The sequence below is a fragment of the Lepidochelys olivacea genome, assembly GCF_965140295.1.
Source record: "Lepidochelys olivacea isolate rLepOli2 genome assembly, chromosome: 9".
Classification (NCBI taxonomy): domain Eukaryota; kingdom Metazoa; phylum Chordata; order Testudines; family Cheloniidae; genus Lepidochelys; species Lepidochelys olivacea.
The window spans coordinates 2,455,737-2,470,968 of record NC_140419.1 but is presented as its reverse complement, the minus strand read 5'-3'; the positions used below and the strand labels follow the sequence as shown (position 1 = coordinate 2,470,968).

General features: G+C 51.9%; 1 protein-coding gene across 1 annotated transcript in view; it reads left to right on the top strand.

The window, feature by feature from the left end:
• Positions 1–15,232, top strand: part of LOC311525769 (IgGFc-binding protein-like) — a gene marked incomplete at both ends in the record, with an annotated part of 148,490 nt that overhangs the window by 121,482 nt on the left and 11,776 nt on the right. The window contains 12 exons of the mRNA XM_084638109.1: positions 151–353; positions 1,699–1,843; positions 2,549–2,599; positions 3,180–3,230; positions 4,469–4,716; positions 5,059–5,236; positions 9,459–9,567; positions 10,106–10,197; positions 10,881–11,057; positions 12,714–12,916; positions 14,262–14,406; positions 15,112–15,162. Coding sequence (XP_084494235.1) covers positions 151–353; positions 1,699–1,843; positions 2,549–2,599; positions 3,180–3,230; positions 4,469–4,716; positions 5,059–5,236; positions 9,459–9,567; positions 10,106–10,197; positions 10,881–11,057; positions 12,714–12,916; positions 14,262–14,406; positions 15,112–15,162 — 1,653 coding nt within the window. The remainder of the gene's footprint in view (positions 1–150; positions 354–1,698; positions 1,844–2,548; positions 2,600–3,179; positions 3,231–4,468; positions 4,717–5,058; positions 5,237–9,458; positions 9,568–10,105; positions 10,198–10,880; positions 11,058–12,713; positions 12,917–14,261; positions 14,407–15,111; positions 15,163–15,232) is intronic.

Sequence of the window (15,232 nt, the reverse complement as noted above, 5' to 3'; positions counted from 1 at the left end):
CCCTGGAGAAAAACCTCAGCACAGAGCAGTCACCATATGCAGAGCTTTCTAACCACCCTTTGCTGTCCTGGAACAAAGAGGGGAAGTTTTAAGAGAATTGCTTTGGGATCTTTTCCTTTCAGTGATGTGGGTTTTTCTTCTCACTTGCAGCAATCTCCTGTCCGGGAGGAAGCCAGTACAAGAGCTGTGGGAGCAGGTGTCCTTCCACCTGCGTGACTCCCTCTGCGTTCAGCCCTTGCAGCTCCTTACCAGTGGAAGGCTGTTTCTGTAACGAAGGCTACGTTCTGAGTGGAGACACCTGTGTGCCGGAGAGCAGCTGCGGTTGTGTGGATGGAAACAACCACTATCATCAGGCAAGTTACCCGCGCACCTAGACACAGACACAACAACCCCCAGATTCTTTCACTGTGACTGTAACTGATCATAATTAATGAAGAGAGACTAACTTCCTCTGGGCTCAGGTCAGTAGGTTGTGTGGATCTAATTGTTCATGTAAATAATAACCATTCCTAGCTCTTGTCAAGAGCAGATCTCAAAGCGCTTTACCAAGGAGGTCGGTATCATTCTCTCCAGTTTACAGAAGAGGAAACTGAGGCACCGAGCGGTCAAATGGCTTGCGTAAGCTCATCCAGCAGGCCAGTGCTGAGACTAGAATGCAGGTCTCAAGTGTCCCAGTCCCAGACACCTTCTCCTGGGCCACAGTGTCTCAGGGAGGGACACTAGGGAGGGAGCTCGTAGCATGGAGAGTATCAAAGGCATTGAACTGTTCTCAACTCCTTTGATTATCCACTAGGGCAGGAGTTTTGAAACTCTTGTTTTTGTGGCCCAGTTGAAGAAAATTGTTGATACCAGCGACGCAGCGGAGCTGGGATGAGGGGTTTGGGGTGTGGGAGGGTCTTAGGGCTTGAGCAGGGGATTGGGGTGTGGGGGTGAGGGCTGCGGGGTGGAGCCGGGAATGAGGGGTTCAGGGTGCGGGATGGGGCTCTGGCTGGGGCATGGGGTTGGGGTGCGGAAGGGGTCAGGTCTCTGAGCTGGGGGTGCAGGCTCTCGGCTGGGGCTGAGGGCTGTGGGCTGCAGCAGAGGGCTCCGGATTTGGGGGTGGCTCAGGATTGGGGCAGGGGGTTGGGGTGTGGCAGGGACTCAGGGCTCTCGGCTGGGGGTGCAGGCTCTGAGGTGGGGTCGGGGACAGAGTGTTTGGGATGCAGGGTATGGGGAGGGTGCTCAGGGCTGGGGCAGGGGATTGGGGCACGGGGTTCGGACACGGGCTTACCTCCGGAAGGTCCTGGTGAGCAGCGGAGCTGGGGTGCAGAGGAAGGCTTCCCGCCTGTCCTGGCACTGCAGACCACACTGGGCCCCAGAAACATCCAGAAGCATGTCTGGCTCCTAGGAGGAGGCACACAGGCGGCTCTGCGTGGCTCTCGCCCACAGGCATCGCTCCCCACCCCCGCACTCAGTTTGTGGGGGCGCTGCGCAGTGCGGGAATGGGTAGGGACTAGCCGGCCTTAGCCGAAAAGCACAGCCGACGGCATTTTAACAGCCCGGTGGGGGGCTGGCCAGAGGTGCCGCGACCCAGCGCCTTCCATTCCGTGACCCAGGACTGGGGCAGGACCCAGAGTTTGCAAAGCACCGCACGTAGGTGACACTAGTCGATAGACTTTCTACGATTATCTAGTCAAGTGCTTCTCCGTTCTCTCACAGCTGGGTGAGAGCTGGTTCACCCACGACGCCTGCACTGAGCACTGCACCTGCAACAGCAATAACAACATCACCTGCACAGGCTGGGCGTGTGGACCGCTGGAGATCTGTGGTGTTCAGGACGGGGAGCTGGGCTGTTACCCCACTGGTGAGTCCTCCCTGAAAATGATTCCAGATGTGAGTTGAGTAATTAGACCTTTCTGGGCCAGAAGGACTTTTTCCAGATACTTTATCCCTTATGTGATGGCACAGGAAGGAGCTGACGGCTGATTCTTGCCAGTGCAAAGAGACAGTCAAAGACAAATCCCCTATCTTGCCATCACGGAGCTCCCTCCCCTGCAGTGGGAGTGGAGCTGGCATAGACCTTTGCAGGATCACTGGAGTTTGACCTGAGTAGGGAATGCAGAATCAAGCCCCAAATCACCCAATGCCACAAATGCAAACGTTGAACTCAAAGGGGTTGATTTAGGAAAGTATCAATGGGCTGCGGGGGGGAGGCAAATTAAAAACTACCAAGAGTCTAAGTTGCTCTTGCAAAGTACTCGCGCGCAGGGGTAGACACAGGTCATCTGCACGGTGCAGAGAGCCCGCGGGCACATTCACTCTTCTCCGTTTTCTGGCAGAGCTACCAGGTCGCAGGTGTTTTGCATGACAGGCGTCTCTGAGAATGACGTGTCTCTGGATGCTGGGTGCTGTTTGGGTACATGTCATGTGCTCTGTGTTTCTAGAATCACATTTCTCACACGTGGTCATCTGCAGTCTAAAAAAGAGCTTCCGAGGGTTATCCTATAGAACTTTTCATAGAACAGCATGAACAGCCTCTCAACGTGAATGTCTTTGTGTCTTTTTCCAGTAGACGCCTCGACGACTTCAAGTCCAACTGCAGTAGGCACCAGTCCATCAGGTAAGGTGGATCTCTCAGTGCTTCCTCAATCTCCTGGACATTTCCTGGTGGGCTGTGAACTCGGTGGCTGGGTGCAGATGAGGTTTCAAAGAACGTAACATCTGGGAGGCGGAACGGTTCATTTTGGAGAAGGGTCCCCAGTTCCCACCGTGTATGTTACTGAACCTCACGCTGGGTTCCTGGCCCTCACCAACCAATGCTGTGATCATCTCGTTAGAGTCTACAACAGTGCAAGGAACAAGCCCTGCTTCGGAGACCACTCCGCCCCACACAATAAGCAGCACAGGTTAATCTGCTAGGAGACTGTGGCTGAGACTAAATCCTTCTCTCTACTCACAGAGGAGGACTGGGGGTGGAGTTGGGGGGCAGGTGGTAAAGACACGTTCCGTCTGTTTATCGTGAGGCGTTTTAAGAGCTATTACGTTTTGAGATTGCGCTCAGTCTTTGTCGAATCACATTTCTCCTGATCACATGATCATTTAAAGTCCAAGAGGAAACTGTTCAAGAGTCGTCCTAGTCTACTCCTCACAGAACAGAGTGACCAACCTCTTCATGTTATTTCCTTTGTATATTTTGCCAGGAAACTCCCCGACCACAGCAACTCCAACGACAGCAGAGCCCTGTCAGACAGGTAACGTGGGTTCCTCCGTGTTGGACAAAGCTCCTCCCCATTCACATGTGGGGTGAGAAATTGGTGCCTGACTGCAGATTACGTTCCCACCCTAATAGCTGTTTGAAAACTCCACATTTATGTTTTAGGAAGGCAAGTCCAACAGTAATGCTGACCAGTCCCCCAGGTAGAGTTATTCCATCGGTGCGACCCAAAACCTTTTCACCTTACAAATGGTAAAGCAGCTGGTAGCTCTAGCCAAGTGTGGAACTAGTGCAGGTTTGTCTAAGCCTTTGAGTCTTGCTGGAGGACAACCTGGGGATTGCCCTAGTGCTCGGGGTCAGAGCGGACAGAGCAAACTCTTGCGAACTCTTCTCAGAGGCACTTAACCACATCTTATATGCTTCCGTTTACTACGTCTCTTCTGGGTTTGGCTCCAACTTAGAACCAAGGCCTTAGCGTTAGAGCTGAGATTCAACGTAGACCAAGAGTGCTCTTCTTTAACAATGAATTTTTGGTTCTGTGTCCTCCATTTCTAGGTAACAGAGTTTGAAAAATCCATGAGATATTTCCAGTGGGTTTCACGCAACCACAATGCTATTGTCAGTTTCCTAGGTGTTCAGAAATCACATTGCTGGGCATAGCCGAGGAACATGAACACTGTATTGGTTGTAAAAGGAAGTGGTCACTTCTGGTGAAAGCAGGATACAGGGAGTCACGTCATCTTGTTATTATTCCGTGGGATGCCACTGACTTGCAGTGGAGCCTTGTGCTCGTCACTTAGCTTCTCAAGTGGCGAAATGGGTTGCGATACATGGGAGCTTCCTCTCTCGAGATCTGCACTGCCAGAAATTCATATGACCTGACGGTGACCACTCCTGCTTCTTCCCGAGGCCCACTCCCCCTGTGAGAGCAGGGTTCAGATCTTGTCCCCGATCAGAAGGGAAAATGAGTTTGGAAGGTCTCAGCCTAGTTTCCGCATCACCAGATCAAGACCCACGTCAGGGAGGACGACTTCCCTGAGTTTCCAGGGAACCTCGCAGATGTCTTCCAGTTACAGCACAATGGCATTTAGGGATGGGGCAGCTTGCCTGCCTCCTCCCCACTCTGTTCCCGGTCGATGCTGTTTCTGTGAGCTCTGAAGTGGCGTGAGCAGGAAGTGCGCACCAACATGAAGTGCTCGGTGGAGCGCAGGTGACAGGGGTGCAGTTACGTGGGAGGGATTTGCAGGGGATAAATCCACGTTTCTTCCTTTTAAGGCCGTGCCACCTGCAGTGCCTCAGGGGACCCGCATTACTACACGTTTGATGGCAGAGTTCACCATTTCATGGGAAACTGCACTTACACCCTCTCCAAAGTGTGCAACGGCTCCAGGGGGCTTCCACCCTTTGACGTGTCCACCACCAATGAGCACAGGGGCTCCAATACCAAAGTTTCCTATGTAAAGTCGGTGCACGTGGATGTCTATGGAACTCAGATTTCCTTGCTGAAGAACAGGAAAGTGACTGTAAGTGAAATGTTATTTAAAAGGAGTATTTTAATCATCTGACATGCTTAAACTGAGACCTGCAAAAATTGAGACATTTGATTGGACGTAAAGGTCACATGGTGAGTTTCTGTTTTCTCATTGGTTGGGTGTGCTTCTTAGAATGAGGCTTCCCCGGAGAATACTCAGGATTGGCAGTTGAAAATGGCTTTCTGTGAACTTTCTGTCAGATTTCCTCCAAATTCCCAGTGTGAATGAGAACATTCCTGCCAGTGAACTCGTTGGCTAGACTATTCACGGGCGATTCCCTGGGAATTATGGGGGTACCTAGTCGTGACCAGACTTTCCCAACGTGTTATTCAGGTGAATGGCACCAGAAGGAACCTGCCCGTGGTGATTGAAAACAAGATCAAGGTCCAGATCAGCGGGCGCTACGTGCTTTTGGAAACTGATTTTGGTCTCTGGGTCAGATTTGACGGCAATCACTATGTGGAGGTCTCAGTGTCCGGTTGTTACAAGGGCCAGCTCTGTGGCCTGTGTGGTGAGTATCCCTGTTCTTGAGTACCGTCAAGTCATACGATCAGAAGATTTTCAGTGGATCATGCAGTTTGGGGATTGGTTGGTTTTTTTGTCCCATGTTCTGTTTATCCCAGAATAATCTAGTCTGTCTTGTGTGGACTGCGATGTCGGGCACTGGACTGAAGGAACCATCATTGTCCGGGTACCTGGCAAATGTAACTTACAAGAAATCTGGTTACCCAGGCGTTAACTCTCGTGTCAGAAATGACAACTACAGATGTCATTTTTAACAGGAGAGGAATCTCACATTCAACACATTCATAAGCTGCAGTCTAAATATTATCGCAGTCCTACCCTGGATGCCTCTGGTCCAGGTCCCCTCGTATCTTTTTTCTCTTATTTGCATTGAAGCATGTCTGTCCCTCTTTGATTGGGGCTTTTCGGCCTAATCTGTGCTTTTCATTTCTTTCAACTTGGAAATGAGAATAAAACTTTCAGGCCCTTCTTGTGGGTCAGGATAGATTTCCAAGTCCCTGTTTAGGAGCCGTCCTGAGCTTTTCTGCTGTGCTCTCTTGTTCCTTGCACTCGCAGAAGCATACTGTCTCCGCACTGTCGTAGTCACAGTCCGAGCACAGGCAAAGGCTTCTCTGATCACTGAGCCTTCTTTTTAGAGCTGTTTTTAGTTGTCCAGCTGCAGTAGAAGGTGGGTCTGCTGCAAGACAAAGCATTAGAAAATGGTCCTCTGGGGACCAGTGCTGAAGTAGCCGAGAAGATGGAGTAGATAACCCAGTGTATGTCCTTTTCATGTTTAATCTCCACAATGCTTTGGTATTCTTTGTCAAGCGTAACCAAATGTTGGGTGCCGTGCAGGATACAAATCGCAGCGAGCCCTTGAGAGTCCAGCAAGACGGAATAGAGCAGATGCCAGAGAGAGGTCAGAGACATGTATTTGATGCATGTAAGAGACCCAGTTCTGATCTAGTGACACAGCAAAGGAGACTCCAGGTTAACACACGTGGGTGATGAGTGAGAAACTCCGCTCTGAAGCAAGCAGAGACCAGTTAGATTGCCAGGAGACAAGCCTGGCAATACTTGAAGCTCAGCAGGTTCAACAGGGATGTATCAGGGCTGCTTCCCTCCTGAGCACCCACTGTGGCTATGAGAAAAGGAGGACTTGTGGCACCTTAGAGACTAACCAATTTATTTGAGCATAAGCTTTTGTGAGCTACAGCTCACTTTATCGAATGCATTCAGTGGAAAATACAGTGGGGAGATTTATATACACAGAGAACATGAAACAATGGGTGTTACCATACAGACTGTAACGAGAGTGGTCAGATAAGGTGAGCTATTACCAGCACGAGAGCGGGGGCATGGGGGAACCTTATGTAGTGCTAATCAAGGTCGGCCATTTCCAGCTGTTGACAAGAACGTGTGAGTAACAGTGGGGGGGTGAAGGGTGGGAATAAACAAGGGGAAATAGTTTTACTTTGTGTAATGACACATCCATTCCCAGTCTTTATTCAAGCCTAAGTTAACTGTATCCAGTTTGCAAATTAATTGCAATTCAGCAGTCTCTCGTTGGAGTCTGTTTCTGAAGTTTTTTTGTTGAAGTATGGCCACTTTTAGGTGTATAATCGAGTGACCAAAGAGATTGAAGTGTTCTCCCACTGGTTTTTGAATGTTATAATTCTTGACCTCTGATTTGTGTCCATTTATTCTTTTACGTAGAGACTGTCCGGTTTGGCCAATGTACATGGCCGAGGGGCATTGCTGGCACATATCACATTGGTAGATGTGCAGGTGAACGAGCCTCTGATAGTGTGGCTGATGTGATTAGGCCCTGTGATGGTGTCCCCCGAATAGATATGTGGACACAGTTGGCAACGGGCTTTGCTGCAAGGGTAGGTTCCTGGGTTTGTGTTTTTGTTGTGTGGTGTGTAGTTGCTGGTGAGTATTTGCTTCAGGTTGGGGGGCTGTCTGTAAGCAAGGACTGGCCTGTCTCCCAAGATCTGTGAGAGTGATGGGTCATCCTTCAGCATAGGTTGTAGATCCTTGATGATGTGTTGGAGAGGCTTTAGTTGGGGGCTGAAGGTGATGGCGAGTAGCGTTCTGTTATTTTCTTTGTTGGTCCTGTCCTGTAGTAGGCAACTTCTGGGTACTCTTCTGGCTCTCTCAATCTGTTTCTTCACTTCAGCAGGTGGGTATTGTAGTTGTAAGAACGCTTGATAGAGATCTTGTAGGTGTTTGTCTGAGGGGTTGGAGCAAATGCGGTTGTATTATAGGGCTTGGCTGTAGATGATGGATTGTGTGGTGTGGTCTGGATGAAAGCTGGAGGCATGTAGGTAAGCATAGCGGTCAGTAGGTTTCTGGTATAGGATGGTGTTGATGTGACCATCCCTTATTAGCACCGTAGTGTCCAGGAAGTGGATCTCTTGTGTGGACTGGTCCAGGCTGAGGTTGATGGTGGGATGGAAATTGTTGAAATCATGGTGGAATTCCTCAAGGGCTTCTTTTCCGTGGGTCCAGATGATGAAGATGTTATCAATGTAGCACAAGTAGAGTAGGGGCCTTAGGGGACGAGAGCTGAGGAAGTGTTGTTCTAAGTCAGCCATAAAATGTTGGCATACTGTGCGGCCATGTGGGTACCCATAGCAGTGCCGCTGATTTGAAAGTATACATTGTCCCCAAATGTGGAATAGTTATGGGTGAGGACAAAGTCACAAAGATCAGCCACCAGGTTTGCCGTGACGTTATCGGGGATCCTGTTCCTGACGGCCTGTAGTCCATCTTTGTGTGGAATGTTGGTGTAGAGGGCTTCTACATCCATAGTGGCCAGGATGGTGTTATCAGGAAGATCACCGATGGATTGTAGTTTCCTCAGGAAGTCAGTGGTGTCTCGAAGATAGCTGGGAGTGCTGGTAGGGAGTCTACATAGCGAGACAATCCTGCTGTCAGGGTGCCAATGCCTGAGATGATGGGGCGTCAGGGATTTCCAGGTTTATGGATCTTGGGTAGCAGACAGAATACCCCTGGTCGGAGTTCTCGGGGTGTGTCTCTGCGGATTTGTTCTTGTGCTTTTTCAGGGAGTTTCTTGAGCAGATGGTGTAGTTTGTGGCTATGCGCACCCCCGTCTGGGGCTAGTTTTTAAAAAGAAACAGTGCAAAGCTGAGGTCCCTTCCAACCCTGATATTCTGTGATTCTATGATTCTTCTTCCACATCCGGGGCTCTCCTTCTGTGCCCATCTGCTCCTGGGGAAACTACTGTTCCCAGTCCTTCACAGCTGGAGCTCAGCCTTCTTGCTTTGGCTTCCTTCTCCTGTCAGCCTCTCCCTGTTCTGAGGGAGAAGGCAGTTGGCTGGAAGAGAGAGGAGCCCTGCCCTGCTCTGCACTACAGGACTCCCAGGCTCGGTCCCTTACAGGGGCAGCGTCCTGGGTTTTCCCATCCAACTACTCATTCCCTAGGACCTCTTCCTCGCTTCTGGCTTAGGCCATTTCCTTTGCCTTTGTTCCTTCCTGTATTCCTGGAACGGGGTCTTCTGGCTGCCTCTAGGCTTAAAGGGCCAATGGACCCCGATACGTGGAATAACAGTCCGGAAGCCCAGATGCTTATCAGAGGCTCATCCACATTTCTCTGGGATGAAAATTGAGCTTTGAAAATTGGACTGCTCGAGTTTAAGGCCAGCAGGGACCACACATCATCTACTCTCACCTCCTGTAGGTCAGGGGCCACCAACGCCACCCAGCCACCTGCACAGAATTAAATTACCTGGAATTAAACACCTGGAATTAAATTGTAAGAGTAGGTTGTGTTGTGAGTTTTCTGGTTCTCCCTGGATCTGGATGGACTGGAAATTCCCCATGGGATGACGTCTCCTTGAGTGTTACCCCCAGGGCTTCTAAGCCTCGGAAATGATAGAATTTGAGTGTAAGGGTGCGGGTTAGTTCTCATTGTATTGTCACCCATTTACCCGAGTCACCGTGTGATCTGACACAATCGGAACGCCAAACCATTTGCTCCAAACTCACAGACCCCTACCATTTAATCTCCCATGGAATCTTCCTCAGCTGTGAGCAGTGCGGTGTCTGAGCCGCGTAGGGAGCAGTTCGTACTCCTTCCCGGAGTGGACACTGGTGCACATACACGCTAGCCGGTTCATTAAAATGTGATTGACAACCACACGCTAGTGTGCATTGTGGAGTTGTGAATTTCAAGTAATCTACACGGTTTTCATTTTGGATAGGTAATTACAACGGCGATGCAAAGGATGACAACCTAAAGCCGAATGGCAGCATTGCAGGAGATTCCACGGAGCTTGGAGAGAGCTGGCTGGTGGCAGAGAATAACACCATGTACGTACAGCAGGACGCTAATCAGGGGTCTTTGCTACAAAAGCTCTAGGAAAGCGTGCTGCCTACTCAGCCGCAGGGCGCCCATCCAGGGGTCCACCACCTCGGCTCCTCCTGGGGCTGAGCACAACCATCCTCTCCCGTACACCCAAGAGCCCCCTCCCCAGCTGAGCATAAGCAGGCGGTGAGTGGCTGGCCTGCTACCATCTGCCTTCGCAGGTCTGCTGTCCCCCAGTCCAGGAAGACCTGCTGGTGGGTGGGAGGTCACTTGCTGTCCCAGTCAGGAGCCGGACCGATCCACTGGTTCCCGCAGCAGCGTGTTCCACCCCTCATTCAACTCCGTCTGAGTCGTGGAGCACCCCAAGGTGCCCAGTGCGGGAATGGGAGCCCCCTCCTGTGGTGGGGGAGGTGGGGGCAGAACGCAGCCTTTCAGGGAGCCTGGATTCCGCTCTGTGGCTGGGCAGACGTGGAATCGTCCTGTCCAGATCTGGCCCGGGGAGATAAAGAAACATTCATCAGAAACTTTTCTCTCTCTTGCCAGATGCTCCCCTGACCAAGTGCTGGTCTGTGACCCCCAGCTGGAGAGCGAAGCGAGGGAGGACACAGCTTGTGGCATGATCACCGACCCGACAGGTACGATGCCCGTGGCTGAGTCCTGGGCGAGCTGATTGAAATCACTCCCAATGACAGCCTGCCCTTGCCTTCGTCCCGACCTCGCTCCCTGGGACCACGGCCCCGAGTCCCCAGGGACATGTGTATGGCCCCCAGTGCGAAAAGCTGAACTAGAAGCCCCAGGAGTTGCCCTGAGTTACCTGCTCGGACTGGATCATGCACTGAGATGGCACCAGGATGTGACGATTATTTGGGCATTGCACTTCAAGGGCCTCGTTCTGCCGCTCCTGCTCACACAGAGCTCCCATTAATTTCCACTCTGCTGCAGCAGAGACATAGTGTGGTGGTCCCCATTGCCCGCTTTCTTACAGGGGTAGCTGAAGTGCTTTAGGCCTTCCCTCCTCCGGAAACAGTAACTACCAGGGCGTTGCTAGCTCTCTATCAAGAACAAGGGTGTCCGCTTTGAGTGACGTTGTACTTACCCTGCAAATGGTAGAGACAGGCCTAAGCCAAACTGAGCCAAATCTCATCAGTGTTTGGGTGTATTCAGCTCCAGGTTTGGTCTGGCTGAGTCTAGCGAGCTGGTCAGCCTACACTGGCCAGGGAGCACTGACTCCTTGCCATGACAGGGGATGGTTAGTGGCACCGCTCGGCTTCTTCCATCGTCCCTTCTGTGATTCTGTTTCTTTCCTGACTTAACATAGGTATCTTCAAGGACTGTCACGCCAAAGTAGCTCCAGAGATTTTCTTGGAAAACTGTGTTTACGACATGTGTCACACGAAGGAGCCGACAGTGTCCTTATGCAATGGGCTGCAGGCTTATGCAGAGTCGTGCACAAATGCTGGGATCTGCAGAGAATGGAGAAATAATACTTTGTGCCGTGAGTGTTGTAATTGATCTCTATTAAGTTCTGGAATTCAACTTTCATCATGCAAGAAGCTCTTCAAATTAGAGCTTCCTCTATTCCCTGACGGCATGCACTTTCCTCTTCTGTCATGCTTTGAGGGTGGTCTCTCCGTTCTCTTGCCCTGAGTCTGGTCCAGTTCTACACTGGATCCTGCCAGGTTAGGTATAATATTCAGACTGAATCTGATCTAGCCTCACAAAGCATCTAAGTATTAATTTGTCTGAATTTAGCGCTGGTAAAGTAAGAGCGCCTGAGAGGTTGAAATGCTCTGTTTATCCAAAGAGCGTCTCCAGTCTGGGGAGCTGCCGTGGAAGAAACAGTAGCCGCGACTCGAGTGAAACTCCCCACAGTCCCTTCTCTTTGTAATTGTTAGGAAGGAATGTTAGGTCCTTGTGAAAGGTACTAGCCTGGCAGTTTTAGAGGAAGAGGGTCTGTGTCTTTGCTCACTTCCATTGGTGCGAATCAGCAGTAGCCACTGAAGTCCATGGAGGTACTCCAGTGTAAAGCTGGAGTCAGCCAGAGGAGAATCAGGGCCACCATTGCTCCATTAGCCCTTAGAAGATCTGCTGCCCAGGAAGCAGCAGGGCGACCTTCCCCACCTTGTGTGCACGGGCTGCATGAGCTCTGTTCTGGAGAGGTCCTCTTGAGGCAATAAGCGGTCCCCATTGGAAGGGCCTTCTCGGAACCGAGCCATGTGCCAGCAAACTCAGGATCCTGCCTCTGACGGCCCCCATCATCAGCTGCTTCAGAGGAAGGTGCAAAAAACTCTGCAGTAGGAAGATTTGGGGCATTGTACCCCCACTAAAGTCTCCTCCTTATCCCTAAATTGTTCGTATGATTTCTTCTGTATATTAGAGCAGCACCTATGGACCCCAGCTGAGATGGGGGCCCATTGCTCTGGGTACTGTCTAAGCAACAGAGGACAGCCCCTGTTCCGAAGCCCCATTCCACACTGTCTAAGCAAGACAGGCGCAGGCTGCGGGAGGGAGTAAGACACAAGCAGAGTGAGCAGGGGTCTGGATTGTAAATGACCTGGGCCTGCCACGATTGGGTTGGTTGGTTTGGTTTGTCGGGAGGGGATTAGCTGCAAAGGGAGGAGGACGGGAGAGGGGACAGTGAAGGGAGGAGGTAGGGGCAGAGGGGAAGGCCAGGTGTGCAGAGGGCAGGGGAAGTGTGGAGACTTGGAGGGAGTGAACGGCCAACCAGCAGAAGGACAGGACTCTCTAGAGTCAGAGCGTGGAAAGCCACTGGACACCGATGACCCATCTTGGCTGCTTTCCACGGGCCACCAGCCAGCTGTGCGCTGCGAGAGACAAGCCACCGGAGGCGCGTTTCAGCCGACGTCCACGTCAATAGGTGAAAGGCTGGACTTGTATCCTGTTGCCTATTTCCGATCCCTGGATACAACCGGTCCCCAACCAGGCATCATTAGTCTGTCTGTCTGTCTGTCATTCCCTGCACAAAGGCTTTCCACTCTGTCCCTGGAGAAAAACCTCAGCACAGAGCAGTCACCATATGCAGAGCTTTCTAACCACCCTTTGCTGTCCTGGAACAAAGAGGGGAAGTTTTAAGAGAATTGCTTTGGGATCTTTTCCTTTCAGTGATGTGGGTTTTTCTTCTCACTTGCAGCAATCTCCTGTCCGGGAGGAAGCCAGTACAAGAGCTGTGGGAGCAGGTGTCCTTCCACCTGCGTGACTCCCTCTGCGTTTAGCCCTTGCAGCTCCTTACCAGTGGAAGGCTGTTTCTGTAACGAAGGCTACGTTCTGAGTGGAGACACCTGTGTGCCGGAGAGCAGCTGCGGTTGTGTGGATGGCAACAACCACTATCATCAGGCAAGTTACCCGCGCACCTAGACACAGACACAACAACCCCCAGATTCTTTCACTGTGACTGTAACTGATCATAATTAATGAAGAGAGACTAACTTCCTCTGGGCTCAGGTCAGTAGGTTGTGTGGATCTAATTGTTCATGTAAATAATAACCATTCCTAGCTCTTGTCAAGAGCAGATCTCAAAGCGCTTTACCAAGGAGGTCGGTATCATTCTCTCCAGTTTACAGAAGGGGAAACTGAGGCACCGAGCGGTCAAATGGCTTGCGTAAGCTCATCCAGCAGGCCAGTGCTGAGACTAGAACGCAGGTCTCAAGTGTCCCAGTCCCAGACACCTTCTCCTGGGCCACAGTGTCTCAGGGAGGGACACTAGGGAGGGAGCTCGTAGCATGGAGAGTATCAAAGGCATTGAACTGTTCTCAACTCCTTTGATTATCCACTAGGGCAGGAGTTTTGAAACTCTTGTTTTTGTGGCCCAGTTGAAGAAAATTGTTGATACCAGCGACGCAGCGGAGCTGGGATGAGGGGTTTGGGGTGTGGGAGGGTCTTAGGGCTTGAGCAGGGGATTGGGGTGTGGGGGTGAGGGCTGCGGGGTGGAGCCGGGAATGAGGGGTTCAGGGTGCGGGATGGGGCTCTGGCTGGGGCATGGGGTTGGGGTGCGGAAGGGGTCAGGTCTCTGAGCTGGGGGTGCAGGCTCTCGGCTGGGGCTGAGGGCTGTGGGCTGCAGCAGAGGGCTCCGGATTTGGGGGTGGCTCAGGATTGGGGCAGGGGGTTGGGGTGTGGCAGGGACTCAGGGCTCTCGGCTGGGGGTGCAGGCTCTGAGGTGGGGTCGGGGACAGAGTGTTTGGGATACAGGGTATGGGGAGGGTGCTCAGGGCTGGGGCAGGGGATTGGGGCACGGGGTTCGGACACGGGCTTACCTCCGGAAGGTCCTGGTGAGCAGCGGAGCTGGGGTGCAGAGGAAGGCTTCCCGCCTGTCCTGGCACTGCAGACCACACTGGGCCCCAGAAACATCCAGAAGCATGTCTGGCTCCTAGGAGGAGGCACACAGGCGGCTCTGCGTGGCTCTCGCCCACAGGCATCGCTCCCCACCCCCGCACTCAGTTTGTGGGGGCGCTGCGCAGTGCGGGAATGGGTAGGGACTAGCCGGCCTTAGCCGAAAAGCACAGCCGACGGCATTTTAACAGCCCGGTGGGGGGCTGGCCAGAGGTGCCGCGACCCAGCGCCTTCCATTCCGTGACCCAGGACTGGGGCAGGACCCAGAGTTTGCAAAGCACCGCACGTAGGTGACACTAGTCGATAGACTTTCTACGATTATCTAGTCAAGTGCTTCTCCGTTCTCTCACAGCTGGGTGAGAGCTGGTTCACCCACGACGCCTGCACTGAGCACTGCACCTGCAACAGCAATAACAACATCACCTGCACAGGCTGGGCGTGTGGACCGCTGGAGATCTGTGGTGTTCAGGACGGGGAGCTGGGCTGTTACCCCACTGGTGAGTCCTCCCTGAAAATGATTCCAGATGTGAGTTGAGTAATTAGACCTTTCTGGGCCAGAAGGACTTTTTCCAGATACTTTATCCCTTATGTGATGGCACAGGAAGGAGCTGACGGCTGATTCTTGCCAGTGCAAAGAGACAGTCAAAGACAAATCCCCTATCTTGCCATCACGGAGCTCCCTCCCCTGCAGTGGGAGTGGAGCTGGCATAGACCTTTGCAGGATCACTGGAGTTTGACCTGAGTAGGGAATGCAGAATCAAGCCCCAAATCACCCAATGCCACAAATGCAAACGTTGAACTCAAAGGGGTTGATTTAGGAAAGTATCAATGGGCTGCGGGGGGGAGGCAAATTAAAAACTACCAAGAGTCTAAGTTGCTCTTGCAAAGTACTCACGCGCAGGGGTAGACACAGGTCATCTGCACGGTGCAGAGAGCCCGCGGGCACATTCACTCTTCTCCGTTTTCTGGCAGAGCTACCAGGTCGCAGGTGTTTTGCATGACAGGCGTCTCTGAGAATGACGTGTCTCTGGATGCTGGGTGCTGTTTGGGTACATGTCATGTGCTCTGTGTTTCTAGAATCACATTTCTCACACGTGGTCATCTGCAGTCTAAAAAAGAGCTTCCGAGGGTTATCCTATAGAACTTTTCATAGAACAGCATGAACAGCCTCTCAACGTGAATGTCTTTGTGTCTTTTTCCAGTAGACGCCTCGACGACTTCAAGTCCAACTGCAGTAGGCACCAGTCCATCAGGTAAGGTGGATCTCTCAGTGCTTCCTCAATCTCCTGGACATTTCCTGGTGGGCTGTGAACTCGGTGGCTG